This window comes from Pteropus medius, unplaced genomic scaffold (genome assembly GCF_902729225.1).
Source record: "Pteropus medius unplaced genomic scaffold, Ma_sr-lr_union100, whole genome shotgun sequence".
NCBI classification, from domain to species: domain Eukaryota; kingdom Metazoa; phylum Chordata; class Mammalia; order Chiroptera; family Pteropodidae; genus Pteropus; species Pteropus medius.
In genome coordinates, this window is record NW_024350324.1 from 128,137 (window position 1) to 141,300 (window position 13,164).

The 13,164-nt window shown below is 64.1% G+C and overlaps 2 protein-coding genes across 4 annotated transcripts in view; both read left to right on the forward strand.

The window, feature by feature from the left end:
• The window catches only part of PALM (paralemmin), a 7,607-nt gene extending 3,226 nt beyond the window's left edge, over nt 1-4,381 (forward strand). For all 3 annotated transcript variants that reach the window (XM_039839034.1, XM_039839036.1, XM_039839035.1), the window contains one exon: nt 2,448-4,381. In XM_039839034.1, coding sequence (XP_039694968.1) covers nt 2,448-2,974 — 527 coding nt within the window. In that variant the 3' untranslated portion in view covers nt 2,975-4,381. The remainder of the gene's footprint in view (nt 1-2,447) is intronic.
• A 116-nt stretch (nt 4,382-4,497) lies between these two features.
• On the forward strand, nt 4,498-12,773 carry MISP (mitotic spindle positioning). Its single transcript, XM_039839032.1, is given in 7 exon segments — nt 4,498-4,608; nt 8,756-10,441; nt 10,848-10,876; nt 10,878-10,950; nt 10,953-10,975; nt 11,651-11,689; nt 12,141-12,773. Coding segments are annotated over 6 exon segments (1,890 nt in total). The 5' UTR covers nt 4,498-4,608; nt 8,756-8,805; the 3' UTR covers nt 12,231-12,773.
• The last annotated feature ends 391 nt before the right edge of the window (nt 12,774-13,164 follow it).

Here is a 13,164-nt window from a genome sequence, read left to right on the forward strand (position 1 = left end):
CTCTCTCTCAGTATGATTCACACACCATCACATTTACTCTTATTTAAACTATGCAGTTCGTCAGTATTTACAGAGCAGCTTCATAAACCTCGGCGTTTGATCTCCGGTTCACTTTTGGCATGACCTGTGGGGGGAACACAAAAGGGAGGGGACGTTCCACGCCAGATTCACTGAGAGGCTGTGCATGCAGACAGACCCCCTGCAGGGGAGAAGCCATTGGAAAGCAGGTTCAAAGCCAAGGCAGCCTTTGGTGTGTGTTCACCGAATGCGGTTCACAGGCCTGTCCGCTCGGCTCGGGCCCCAGGGCTGGTCGGCATACACTACCCTCGACAGACGGTCTGCGGAGTGCTCAGTGCACAGTCCAGTGGGTTTGGGGGTACTCACCTCGTCCTACACCCTCACTCTGGGCGCCCCTGACACCCGCTCACCCACGTCCTCTCTGTGGACGTCCCTGTCCTGGACGTGCTGCATACGTGGAATCGCACGCCGTGTGGCCTGTGTGTCCGGCGTCTCTCACCGAGCATCGCGTGTCCAAGATCTGTCCTGGCCAAGTGGCAGTCCACTGTGTGCACGGGCCGCACTGCTTATCCAGCCACGCGTCCATGGACGTCCAGATTGTTCCCGCCTATGGTTTTAGAAGTTCGCGCGGGCGGGAGTTTGCGTTTCTCGGGGCTGAGACCTATGGGTGGGATGGCTGGGTCAGACGGGGACTCTGGGACCGTCTGCTTTCCTCGTGCTGCCCCCCCATGGGCAGCGCCCACAGAAGGGTTCCAGTTTGTCCTTGTCCTCGGCAGCACCGGGTCCTGTCCATTGTATTACAGTGATCACTGTAGCCATCCTATTGGGTGTGAAGTGGCACCTCCCGTGGTTTTGATTCCTGAAGCCTCGCATTCTTAGCGGTTGTTTGGGCCTTTGGGGCATCCCGAGTGTCATTATGGGGACCCCCGCTGCAGGTCAGCTCTGTGTGGTTTGGGGCACAGGCCCGGGTGAGCTGAGGGATGACGAGCTGCCTCTGTTTGCAAAAGATCCTCGCCGCGGCCACTCCGTCCAGCCTGACCCAGCCCCCAGGGAGTCCGGACCCGCCAGACTGCACTCTGGTTGCTTAGCGATGGGAGGGGGTGACCCATTTCCGTGGTGACCGAGGGCTCGGATTCCTATTTTGGGGCCGTAGCCAGTGGGGAATACTCAGCTTGACTCTGTGTCACCAGGGTGCACCTGCCCACTGGGCCTGGAGTCTGGGAGTCACTGCTGTGCCCCCAGTCCTCCCTCCGGGGTGGAAACTGAAAATTGAGAGCACTTTCCTTCTGGCCAGAAGCCAGGAACCGGAGCCTTGACCCTTGGCCTGGGAGGAGGCGAGTCCTTGAGTCCTTGGGCGTTCGTTCGTTTGTGGGGCCCTCCCTCCTCCCCAGCCTCCGGGCAACTGTGCTTCTAGGAGTTTCCGGCTATGCATGGCCTGGGGCTGGCATCAGAAGGCAGCCAGGACTCTGCCTGGTGCTGAAACCCTGTCCTCAGAGACTGTAACACAGCTCTGAAAGCGGCAGAACAAAGACACAGAGCAAGAAAGTTGAAGAGATTTGGAAAATGCGTTTAACGAGACTGGCTGCGGCGGGGTTGGGGGAAAAACGAACAAGATCGATCGATCGTAAGCGTAAAACTCTGCCCCGCGGAGAATGCACGTCCCTGTGAAACGCAGGTAGAGCCTCTTCGGAACGTGACCGTGTTCTGAGCTGCAGCGGTGGCTGGAAGAACTGTCGCTCTGTGTTCCCAGACCACAGTCCCTCACTCTCCCGAAACATTCTAAATAAATCTTGGCTGAGAGAGGCAATCGATCAAAACGCAAATCCGGAGACATTTACACTTGAAAGACAACAAGTTAACCCCATGCATGGGCTGCGGCCAAAGCTGAACAGAGAGGAGAGGGACTAGCCTTTGGGTCGTTTATGCGAAAACAGGAAAGACTGAGCGAATGAATTATATTAATTCAAGGTGAACCACAGAAACCCAAGGAAGGGAGAACTCAGGATCCGGGCAGCTCCCCAGGTTAGGGGAACGGGTGTGGACTGGGAGCAGAGAGGGTCCAGCCCCGGCCTGCTACGTGGCCTTGGGCTAATGACTTCCTTTCTGAACTTTGATGTTCACTATCTTTTCGATAGTGGGAAAAAAACCAGAACTACTTTGTAAAGTGCAAATGCTCCAAAATGCAAGACAATAAGACAATGACATCCGGGCTTCAGGAACTCTCTCTCTCTTTGTAAGGAGTGCTCTTGCGCCCGTAAATACTCCTCGGGCACCCGCTTGGCTGTGTCCCCAGATCTCAGTCAGGGGGCCTGGACCCTCCGCCCGGTTTAGTTCAGCTTTTCTCTTTAGACTGGAGGGCGGCGGGCGGACCTGCCAGGCTTTCCGTAGGGTCTCACTCACTCTCTCTCTCTCTCTCTCTCACCCACCAGTGGTCCACGCCGTGGACGGCACAGCGGTGAATGGGATCCAGCCACTTAGCTCCTCCGAGGTGGACGAACTCATCCACAAGGCAGACGAGGTCACGCTGAGCGAGGCAGGGCCGGTGGCCGCGGCCGCGGAGACGCGGGGGGCGTCCCAAGAGGCCGTGCGGAACGCCACGCCCGCCCGGCGGGAGATCACTGGGGTGCAGGCCCAGCCAGGGGAGGCCACGTCGGGCCCGCCGGGCGTTCAGCCCGGCCAGGAGCCCCCGGTCACCATGATCTTCATGGGCTACCAGAACGTGGAGGACGAGGCGGAGACCCAGAAGGTGCTGGGGCTGCAGGACACCATCACGGCGGAGCTGGTGGTCATCGAGGACGAGCCCAAGGAGGCCGCCCCGCCCAACGGCAGCGCGGCCGAGCCCGCCGCCACGCCGGGCTCCAGGGAAGAGAATCAGGTGGGGCCCGAGGCCCCCGCCGGCGACACCCAGGACCTCGACATGAAGAAGCAGCGCTGTAAATGCTGCTCCATTATGTGAGCCGGCCCCCAGCCCCCGGCCCCGCCCTCCACACCACAGACACCCACAGCCTGGCCCTGGCGCCTGCCCACCCTCCACCCGCGATCAGGGGCCCGGGACCCGCCGTGTTGTCACTTCTAATTCTGAGTTTCCTTTCACTGGAAAGAGAGGGACAGGGGTCCCCCACCCGTCACTCCCCCGACACACCCTAAACCACCACACGAGCCGTGCGCCCGCGCCTGGTAGGAGACAGACACGGACAGCCCCGCCTGGCCTGAGACCAGGACCCCAGCCCCATAACGCGGCAGCTGCGCAGATGGGCTTCTCGCCCACGGGTCCCGGCGGTGGGGCCCGCCCCCCTCTGGGCCTCCTGCCTGTGCCTTCCTGCCACCTCCAATGAGGTCCCTGAGGGGACATCCCGCCAGAGAGGGACGGGGGAGCCGAAGGGTCCTGGGGGCCCGCTCTGTCCCCGCTCAGCCCCTGGGAATACGGTTCCCCAGTCAAAGCACTGGCATCCGGATCCCGGGCAGGTGGGGTGAGGCTGAGCCTTGTCGAGGCGTCCCAGTCAGAGACCAGCCCGATGTACCCTCCCTCTGTGCTCTCTGTGGGCGCGGCCAGTGACGATGGCGCCTGGAAGGGGGAGCCCCGGGGACATGTCCCCCTCGGGAGGGGCCTGTGACCCCTGCGCTGTCTCCTGGATGCCGGCGGGCGAGGGTCAGTGAGCCGCCCCCGCACAAGGCGGGGCCACGTGAACCTCTTCTTGCCCTGAGCTGCCACCCCCCACTGGGCCCTCCTTCCTCCTGGTGCTAATTTGGGGACCCTGGGCTGGGGCGGCCCTGGCCCCTTCTCCAGCCTGTGTGGGTCGCTGCTGGGCGTGGCGCCTTCTGGGCAGTGGAGGGGGCGTGGCCTGGGTAGGGCGTTTCCCCCCTGTCTGCAGCGGGAGACCCCCAGCGGCCCCCGGCCCAACACGCGCCTGCCCCCGTCTCCCTGGAAGGGGCGAGGGTGAGGGGCTCCCTCCCGGGGGCAGCCCACATCCGGGTTTGCACACCCGTCTCCCGGTCTGTAGACGCGCTCGTCCCCAGAGGCGCATCCGTGCCCACACTCAGACCTCTCCCGTGTGGGCTGCGGGTCGACCGGGGTCCATCTCGGCCCCTCCCCTGGGGCCCCGGCCCAGGCCCAGGCCCGGGGCCCCCCGCCTCAGCAGCGCGGGTGCAGGGGCCGCCTCAGCGCCGCCCCAGGTGGCGGGAGGAGAGGCCCCCCCTCTGAGGTGGCCCCGAGCAGCGGCGTCGACCCCTTCCCTCCTTGAGTGGCTGCGTCCTCGAGCTGGAAGCCTCCGCTGAAGTGCCCTTGCTGCCCCTCTGCTTTCGATGTGTGACAGGCCCTGTGTTCTCGACTTCCCCAGAGAAGCAAATAAACCGTGTGAACAGCTCCGCGCCCTGGCGTTCTTGGATTTCCCTGGCGGGGAGGGCGCGGCCGGCCAGGGGGCGGGGCCGCCAGGCCTGCGGGGGACCATAAAGGGAGGCTGCGCAAGGCGGGGGACCCGACTCGTCCGGTCTACGGCCCCTGCACCCCGCGGGCTCGCCTGGCACTGCGGCGGGGGCGTCGCTGGAGTCCCACCTCCTCCACCTGAGCACATCCAAGCAGCACCAGGGCAGGTAAGGCCTGGAGGTCCCCGCTTCCCGTTTCCCGCGGAGCCCGCTGTGCTACATCGCCCCTCCCCCCCTCCGGGCCGTTGACTGGGAGGCTGCCCCTTGCTGGGCTCACAGCTCCCCAAGGGATGGAAAGAGCCCCGCAGACACCCCGAGTTCTGCAGGGAACCCAGTCTCTGAGGAGCAGGTGAAGGTGCCCATGTTTCTGGGAGAAATCGCTGTCTGCTCGGGCCTCAGTTTGCCCATTGTTCAGTGGGCTTTGAACCCTGAGTGGGAGGCCACCCCATCCGCAGCAGGACACTGGGGTCCGTGTCTCCACCGTGCCCACACGCCATCCGATGCAGTTTCTGCCTTTCGAGGCCTCAGTTTCCCTGTATGAGCAATACAGGGTGGTAAGTGTGGTGGACTCAGGTTCGAATCCCGGCCCTGCCATTAACACCGTCCGCCCTCAGGCAGGACTTGAAGCTTGGTCAGGCCATGTCTGCGAAAGGGGACACAAAGGACCTACGGGTGTGGGGAGGAGTCAGCGAGGCCTTTAGTGGAGCTGGTCCGGGTTGCACAGTCGAGCTGTCATTCCGGGCTGGGCCCCTCATCCGGACCCATCTCCTCCCCGCATCTCAGGCAGCCCTGCGGGACTCGGGGCTGGGGGCCCATCTGATGGAAGAAGAGACTGCAGTTCAGGGGGGCCTCACAGCCAGCCAGGGGGCAGGACAGAGCCCCAGCCTGGGCGTGGAGGCCCAGCCCACTGTCCCATCCCCCGTGGACTGACCGCTGGGGCGGAGGCCCGACTCCCCCGCAGACACGGGTCTCACAGCTCTCGCTGGTGCTCGGGCCTCGGCCAAGATTCAGGCAGGACGGGGAGGCCCAGTCGGAGCCCGGGCCTCTGTCTGTCAACGGGGCCTGGGCCTGGCCCACTCACCACCATTTGCTGGAGCTTTTCACATCCTCAGTGGATCCTTTATGACCAAGTGGCCCGGGGGATTCTGCCAGATATGTGATGGTCCCATTTCACAGAGGAACAAACGGAGACTTGGAAAGGTTACGGGGATTCGAACCCAGGCCCAGCTGAACCCCCAGAGATGGGCAAGCCAGGCTTGTTCCAGAAAGGGGCTTTGGAGTCGTAGCCCCAAGGTGGCACCATGGGGGTCTGGGCCTCAGACCCCACCCCCACCCCAACCTAGGAATGGGCAGCTGGTGCCTGGACTTGCCGTGTGACCCTGGGCGAGCGATGCCACTCTCTGAGCAGTGGGTGGTGGCAGAGCCAGGCGGCAGCTCCAGCGAGGTGTTGGGGTGAGTGTGGCTAGGAGGGCTGGAGGCCTTGAGGGGCAGGGGCAGCGCGCAGCGGGCATGGAGCCCGCCCTCGGTCCTGTCTGGGTGTCGGCTTTCTCCCTCCTCCTCCAGACTCCTACCCCGAAGCCCAGGTGGGGCCATAGAGGAGGGGGCAGCACCTGCCTGCTCGGGTGGGGCCCTGTCTCCTGGCAACCTGTGGGCAGGGCAGGGCCCTGTGTGAGACCAGTGTGCCCTGCAGGAGCAGAGCCAGGTCGGAGGCTGCTGGGCCGGGAGCCGGCAGGTGAGGCTGAGTGCGCACGAAATTTGGGCAGGGTGGGTCCTGCGTGGGGTGAGGTCCGCTTTTGGCATGGAGTTCCTGGGCCAGTTGGAACCATCCGATAACCCCTTACCCCTTTGGGCCCAGCGAAGATCTCAGGGCCTGGCAGTGACCCCCACACTGGCTCTGCTCGCCCAGGCTGGCTCTGAGGCCCTGAGGTCTGTTCTTCTTGACCTCCCCCACCCCCCAGGGAGCAAAGGGCAGGGCCTTGGACCTCGCCGGGGCCTTAGTCTAGGCCTGGACTTCCAGCCCCGAGATCTAGGAACCTTGAGCCCTGACCTCCGAGGGAGGGGCCTGATTGGCACCCTTACGGCAAGAGGCCAGAGAGGCTTCTGGGAGGCTTCTGGGGACCCTGGAGGCTTCTGGGAAGCACTTAGCACCAGCCGGAGCCTTGCCTGGGAAGCAGCATGCGACACCCTGGGGGTTCGGCTCTGGGGAGTACACAGGGGAGGATGGGGGTGGGGCCGTCCATCCGTGCGGTGGCAGCGCAGAGGCCCGTCCCCCCTCAGAGGGGACGGCAGGGATCCCATGCGGCTGAGGCAGAGACTTAGCCCTATATGTCAAAGTGCTGCAGGCTCTGCCCAGCCAGGGGCCCCAAGGACTGCAGCCCCGAGTGGCAGAAAAGGAGCCCCGGGAGCCCCTCCCTGCTGTGCGACCTGCCCCGTCCCAGCCTCAGCCTCTCCAGCAGGCCTTTGCCCCCAGGATGGGAGGGCAGGTGCCGTGATGAGGCAGCAGGTGCCATAAACCCGTTTCCAGGGGCCATCAACACAGTTTCAGTTTTGTGTTGATCTGGGAATGGGGTGGGGCTGGGGAGGAACAATCGGGGAGGGGGTGGCTTCCTGGAGGAGGAGGCAATTGACTGGGAGTGAAGGGTTGGACTTCAGGACCTGTTGTTCTGTCATTCCTGGGTGACCTCGGATGAGCCACTTTCTCTCTCTGCGCCTTGGTTCTCTCTGCCGTGAACTGGGGACAAGAATGGTCGCAAGGTCTTGTGAGGAGCAGATAAGGTGACGTGTGAGCTGAGACTTGCCCAAGGCCACAGGTGAGAGAGGCCCGGGGACCTTGAACCCGAGCCCCAGGCTGAACCCCTCCTGTTGGCCTTAGTGAGTCACCTGGGAGGATGGCCGAGGAGGAAGTGGTGCCCCCACCCTCGCCCCACCCAGCAGGAGACCCAACACCCTGGGGCGGGTGGATCTTTTCTCGGAGTTCATGTCTCACGGTGGCTTACAAATCAAGCGAGGTGAATGAATATCCAGCCGCTCGCTGGGCAGATGCTCTTGCCTCCCCCTTGCCACACCTGCTCTCCCCAGCTATCCCCAGGCTGTGGGGACAGAGCTGGTGGCTTGGGTCTGGAGGGCAGGCCCAGACGGACAGCCAGGCCAGGCCCATGCTAAAGTAAGCCAACCCCCACACCCCTGAGCACTGGGGGGGAGTGGCGTTTGCAGAGACCACACCCAGTTCAGCCAGCCTTCATTAAGCACCTGCTGAATACCAACCAGCCTGAGCTGTAGGAGGGGTGCTCGCTGTGGCCATTGGCAGAGAGGGTCCTGGCCTGGTGGCTTCAGGTGGGAGAAGACAGGCCTTGAAGCTTATTCTTCTTTTGAAGAGGCATCTACCTGCAGTAACTTTCAAAGAGACGGTGTCCGCGGGGGGAGCCGCAAGGTCCTCAGGAGAGTGGCTCAGCCCAGTGGGCTGGGATTTGTGGCCCAGGCCTGCTTGTTTTAGATATTGTTTTCCTAACTACAGTTTTGATACTGACACACACAAAAGATTGGGTGACGCATAATATGTTGATTGTGATATTGTCCCCATGATTCATTTTATGTTCTATGATGCGACTTCTCCAGTTTAGGGACGGGCCGTGTTTTTCTATCTAGAACCACATTTCGCTTTTACGAGCAAGTCGATGTAAAAAAAGTAGCTCTGATGGAACCAGGGTCCAAGGCCAAGGTCAAGGGCTGCTTGAGGAGGTAGGAACAGCCCGCCTTCTTTTCCTTGGCTGTAAAATGGTCTGACATTTGGGTGCTGGGCTGAGCACACGAGAGATGCCCAGACGGTGGGCTCCAATGGTGGGGGCAACCTGGAGGGCTCCCTGGAGGAGGCATTCTGTGGGCAAGGGGGCGCCTGCAAACGTCAGGCTCATGGTGCGAGTTGCTGGCACAGCACCAGGGGGAGACTCCGGCTCGGCTAGATCCAGGAGCTCGATCAACATTTTTAGGATGTCGTGTTGGGGTTGGGGCTGCTCTTGAGCAGGCTGTGTCCACGAGGGGGCACGTACGGCCCCCAGCAGTTCTCAGTTTCATCCCACCAACCCGGCCAGCCTGGCAGGGAGATGGTACAACATCCACCACGTTCACAGCCAAGTCCCAGGATTTCGTGTCATTGGCCGGGTTGAGTCACATGTCCAGCCCTGAACCAGTCTCACAGGCCAGGGACCTATCCCTGAACCAAGCATGGAGGCCACTTGGGCAGGACTTTGAGGGACTGGACATTGTACCTCTCCCCGAGTGCTCTGACCTGTGGCCTTCGTTCCTTCTCATCCTTCAGGAGCGGAGCGGTCTGCACCCCGGGAGCCCGAGGGGGGCTGAAGGCCCCGGATGATGGACCGAGTGACCAGATACCCCATCTTCAGCATCCCCCACTCAGCGGGCATGGGCCTCGATGCGGACACCAGCTACACATTCGAGCTGGTGAACGCGGGGCCCTCGGCCAGTGGCGGGGGCCAGGACCAGCCTCAGGCGTGGGCCGCTGACCGCAAAGCCCAGCTGGACATGGTGAGGCCGGGGGCGCTCCACAGCCAGCCGGCCCTGCAGTCCCAGCACGCCAAGGATGAGGAGATGAGGGTCTACCACCTGGACGCCAGGGACGCCCTGCCCAGGCAGCCATGGGACCTGGAGCGGGAGCGCTGGGCGGTCATCCAGGGCCAGGCGGTCAGGAAGAGCGGCACGGTGGCCACGCTCCGGGGCCCCCCTGACCATGGGGAAACCCGGACCCAGGGCCGACCTCAGCCCCTGCCCCTGGAGGAAAATGTGATTGACAGGGAGCAGATCGACTTCCTGGCAGCCAGGCAGCAGTTCCTGAGCCTGGAGCAGGAGAATGCGGGGTCCCCTCAGAAACCCGCGGCCAGGGCAGCGCCCACGAGTGCCCCGCGCGCGGTCAGTCAGGCCCCCAGGGCCCCTAGCGGGCCGTCCCTGGCCAATGGATATGCTGTCTCAGTCCAGCTCCAGGCGAAGGAACCGGAGAGCGTCCCCGGTTTGTCCACGGGGTCTGGTGTCCGGTCCCCGGCAGAGTCACCGGAGGCCCCCAAGGAGACACCCATCGAGCGGGAGATCCGCCTGGCGCAGGAGCGCGAGGCGGCCCTGCGCGAGCAGAGGGGGCTGCAGCGGGCGGCCGGGCGCCAGGAGCTGGTGGAGGTACCTGCCCGGCCACTGCTGACCACGGTGAGCCTGACCGCAGCCCGGCGGCAGGACAGGGGGCGTCCGTCGCTCTACGTGCAGCGCGACATGGTGCAGGAGACGCAGCGCGAGAAGGCCCACCGGCGCGAGGGCCTGCAGCTGGGCCGCGCGTCCCCGCCCGGCTGGGTCCCCGAGGCCCCTCAGCCTGGACTCCGCAGAGCCGTCAGCTCGGACTGCGTCCTGGGCCCGGCCGGAGACGCCCGCGCTGCCGATCCGGGCGCAGAGGTGAGGAAGGTGAACCGCATCCCCGCGGACGCCTACCAGCCGTTCCTGAGCCCCCCGGCCCCGTGGCAGGAGTTCCCAGCCTCCCGCGCGCCTGGCCGGCCGGGGGGCTCCTCCGCAGAGGGGGCCCAGGCGGCGGCCTCCGCCAAGGCCAAGGCCGCGGCGGCTCAGCGGCCCGTCTCCGAATCCTCGGGCAAAGCCCCGGGCACGCGGCCGGGGCGCGCGAAGCAGAGCGGGGCCCCGGGAGCCGGCGGCGGCGCGGTGCTGCGGCAGGACCACTTCCGACTGCGTCCGCTGCGGTTCGGGGTCCCGGAGGGGCCCCAGAAGGCCGAGGCCCCGCGAACCTGGGGCTGGGAAGAGCCTGGCACCCAGGCGCTGAGGCTACAACGGTCCCAGTCGTCCGAGCTGCTGGAGAGGGAGGTGGAGGGTGTCCTGAGGCGCGAGCGGGAGGTGGCCAAGGAGCGGAGGAGTGCTCTGTACCCCGAAGTTTTCTCCCCGCCACCCAATGGCGACAGCGACAGCGACCCGGATTCCAGGAGATCCTCAGCCGCGTCGGGTGAGGAGGACGCCCCAGGGTTTGGGGGTGTCGGGACGTCTGGGGGACTCTGTCCACTCCCCCAGGCGGCCGGTCCGTCTGCGGATCTGAGAGAGAGAGAGAGATGGCCACCGTGCCCGGGGCTTTGGCACTGGGGACCTGGCCGCTTTGTCACTGGTGCATAAAGGTCACCAGCTGTTGCAACCTCTTGGTCCATTGCTCCTTTTTGCCACTGAGAAATAGCCCCGTGTCACTTTTAAAGCCAACGCGTGCGTGGCTGGCCCGCTCCGCCAGTCTGTTCCCGCGTCTTCTTGACTGGCTCAGCCTCTGGGCCAGAGGCTCTGTGTCCCCGGGCTGGGGTGTGACAGACGTTCCGCCCTCAGGGGACTGTGCCCACATGCTCCGTCCTCGCCCCTGCCTCACACAGGCACCATGGGCAGCTACACCGTGTCCGAGCTGCTGCATCTTCTCCCCCGCCCCCCTGCACTCCCACCTGGCGTGGTCGGCAGAGGCCCAGGCCGAGGCCGCCCCTGGCAGAGAAAGAAGGAGCTGTGGGTGAGTCCGGAGCTCCGCACGTCCCCTCGGAGGCCTGCCCGAGGTTCACGCCCCCGCTAGGGCCACAGGAAGCTGGAGAGAGACTTGCCCGGGGTCCCCTGGCCGCGAGGTCCCGAGCTGTGACTTGAACCCAGGCCTGACGGCACGCCCGCATGTGTAACCGTGAGGCCATCTCCTCCCTGGGCGGGTACGGGGACACCACAGGGACTGTCACCAACTCTGGCCTTGCCCACCTGGTCTCACAGCCGAGCCTGCTGGGTTCGAGGCCCAGCCCTGCCACCTGCCGGCTGTGTGATGCTGGGCAAGGCCCTGCCCCTCTGCCCCTCGGTTTCCTCCTCTGTGAAATGGGCCTCTGGGTAATAAGACCAGCCCTCTCCGAGCCTTACCGCAGGGCCTGGCCGTGGGGAGAGCTCCCTAAGTAAACGCTGACTGTCTCTATTACGATGAGGTTGACCAAGAGGAATAAATTGCAAATGACAGACTGAGGGGAATGGCATGGAGGATGGCTCTGGGTCCGGGTGATTGAGGGGCACTCGGGGGACCGTGGTGGGCAGGGAACACCTTCCCCGTTTCCCCCCGGTGCTGGCTGAGTGGGCTGCGTACTGAGTTCTGGGTGCGCTCTGGATGGGGCGGTGCTGGGGGGACGGAAAGCTGACGTGCGCCCCTTCCCCATAGTATGCCGGCATCAACCCGCTGGACCACGTCAACTCGGAGGTGAGTGTGCTCCGGGCGAGCGAGTCTTCTCCCCCTGCTCCTCGAGGCCCACAGAAGCCTTTCTCTGGGCGTGGGGACTTTGTCGCCTATCTTCGGGGTCGATACTGTCGGCCTGAGGTGGATTTTGCGGAGACCCGCTTGCGATGCCTGCTGTGGGCGCAACTTGTCAAAGGGTGAAGATTTGGGGGGTAGATTGGGCCCAAGACGAGGGCGTTTTCTTTGAAGGAGGGGTTTGTCTGGGAATGTGAAGGCCAGCTCCCCCGGGGGACTCGTGGGGTGCATCTGCGGCCTGTCCCCCGCTGTGGAGCACAGACCGAGCTGGCATTTCCAGGGGTGGGAGGTTTATGAAATGGAGGTGGGGTGGCCCTACTTTTCCCCACGTCTCCTATGACGTGGCAGTCGGGGGGGGGTGGTAAGGACCCTGACGGGGACGCCGTGCCTTCTCTTGAAGGTCCTAGAAGCCACACGGGTGACGCGCCACAAGAACGCCAAGGCGGAACGCTGGGAAGCCCACGTCTACACCAGCGAGGACGAGGACTGAACCGGGGGACGGGGGCGCCCACCTCCTGCCGTGCCTGACCCCGTGGGAACTGCCAAGATGTCACCGGGCCCCCCCTCCACCTTAGGAAACAGCTCCCCGACCTGAGACCCACGAGCCAGTCCCGAGGGTGGGGGCGCCCCCAGACACGAGGGCTTTCTCTTCTGCTTCTTTGTCCCTGGAGAAACTGTTCTGCTTTCTGGGTCTCAAGCCAGGTGTGAAACGGGACCTCTGTCTATTCCTTCTGCTTCTGAGACTTTGCTGAGCCCTCTGGGGTACAAGGAAGGGAGCCAGCATGCGTCCCCCCGCCCCGCCCCTTGCAATTGTTCCCGCCAGTCTGAGGGGGGACGGGCTGGATCCTGGCACCGTATTGTGCAGCAGGTCCCAGGTGGAGACGCTCGGCCCCTCCCTCCAAGTCCCAGTCCGGGATGGGAGACCTGCCCGCTCCAACCCCAGAGGGCCCTCCAGTCTGCGGGAGGAGACCTGAGTACCTATCTGAGGGCCGCCGTGTCATCCCGGAGGGTGCACCAACAAAGCCCTGACATTATGGGGTCCCATGAGGACAGCGCTCCACCTAGCAGAGGACTCTATCTGAGGGCTTAAAAGGTCCTGCTGTACCCCCCAATTGCTGTCCCCATCCACTGTGAAATAAACCCTCTTCCCTCTGTCCGGTTCATTTCTCTTGGTGACACTCGCGCTGTCTGGGAAATGGAGCCGGTGGGCGGTGGGTGGCATCGCTCAGACCCCAGATCTGTGGGGGGGCCCTGGCAGCCCCCCATTCTCTCGTGACACTCCTCTGTCTCCCCCCACCCCAGGCTGGGTGTATGGCGATCCAGGAGGGGAGGGGGCCGTGATGAAATACAGACCAAGTTTCTAACCGAAAGAAAGGCCAGAAGCCTCCTGCCCCCAGGCCTGCTCCTCAGCGCTTCCCCCACTT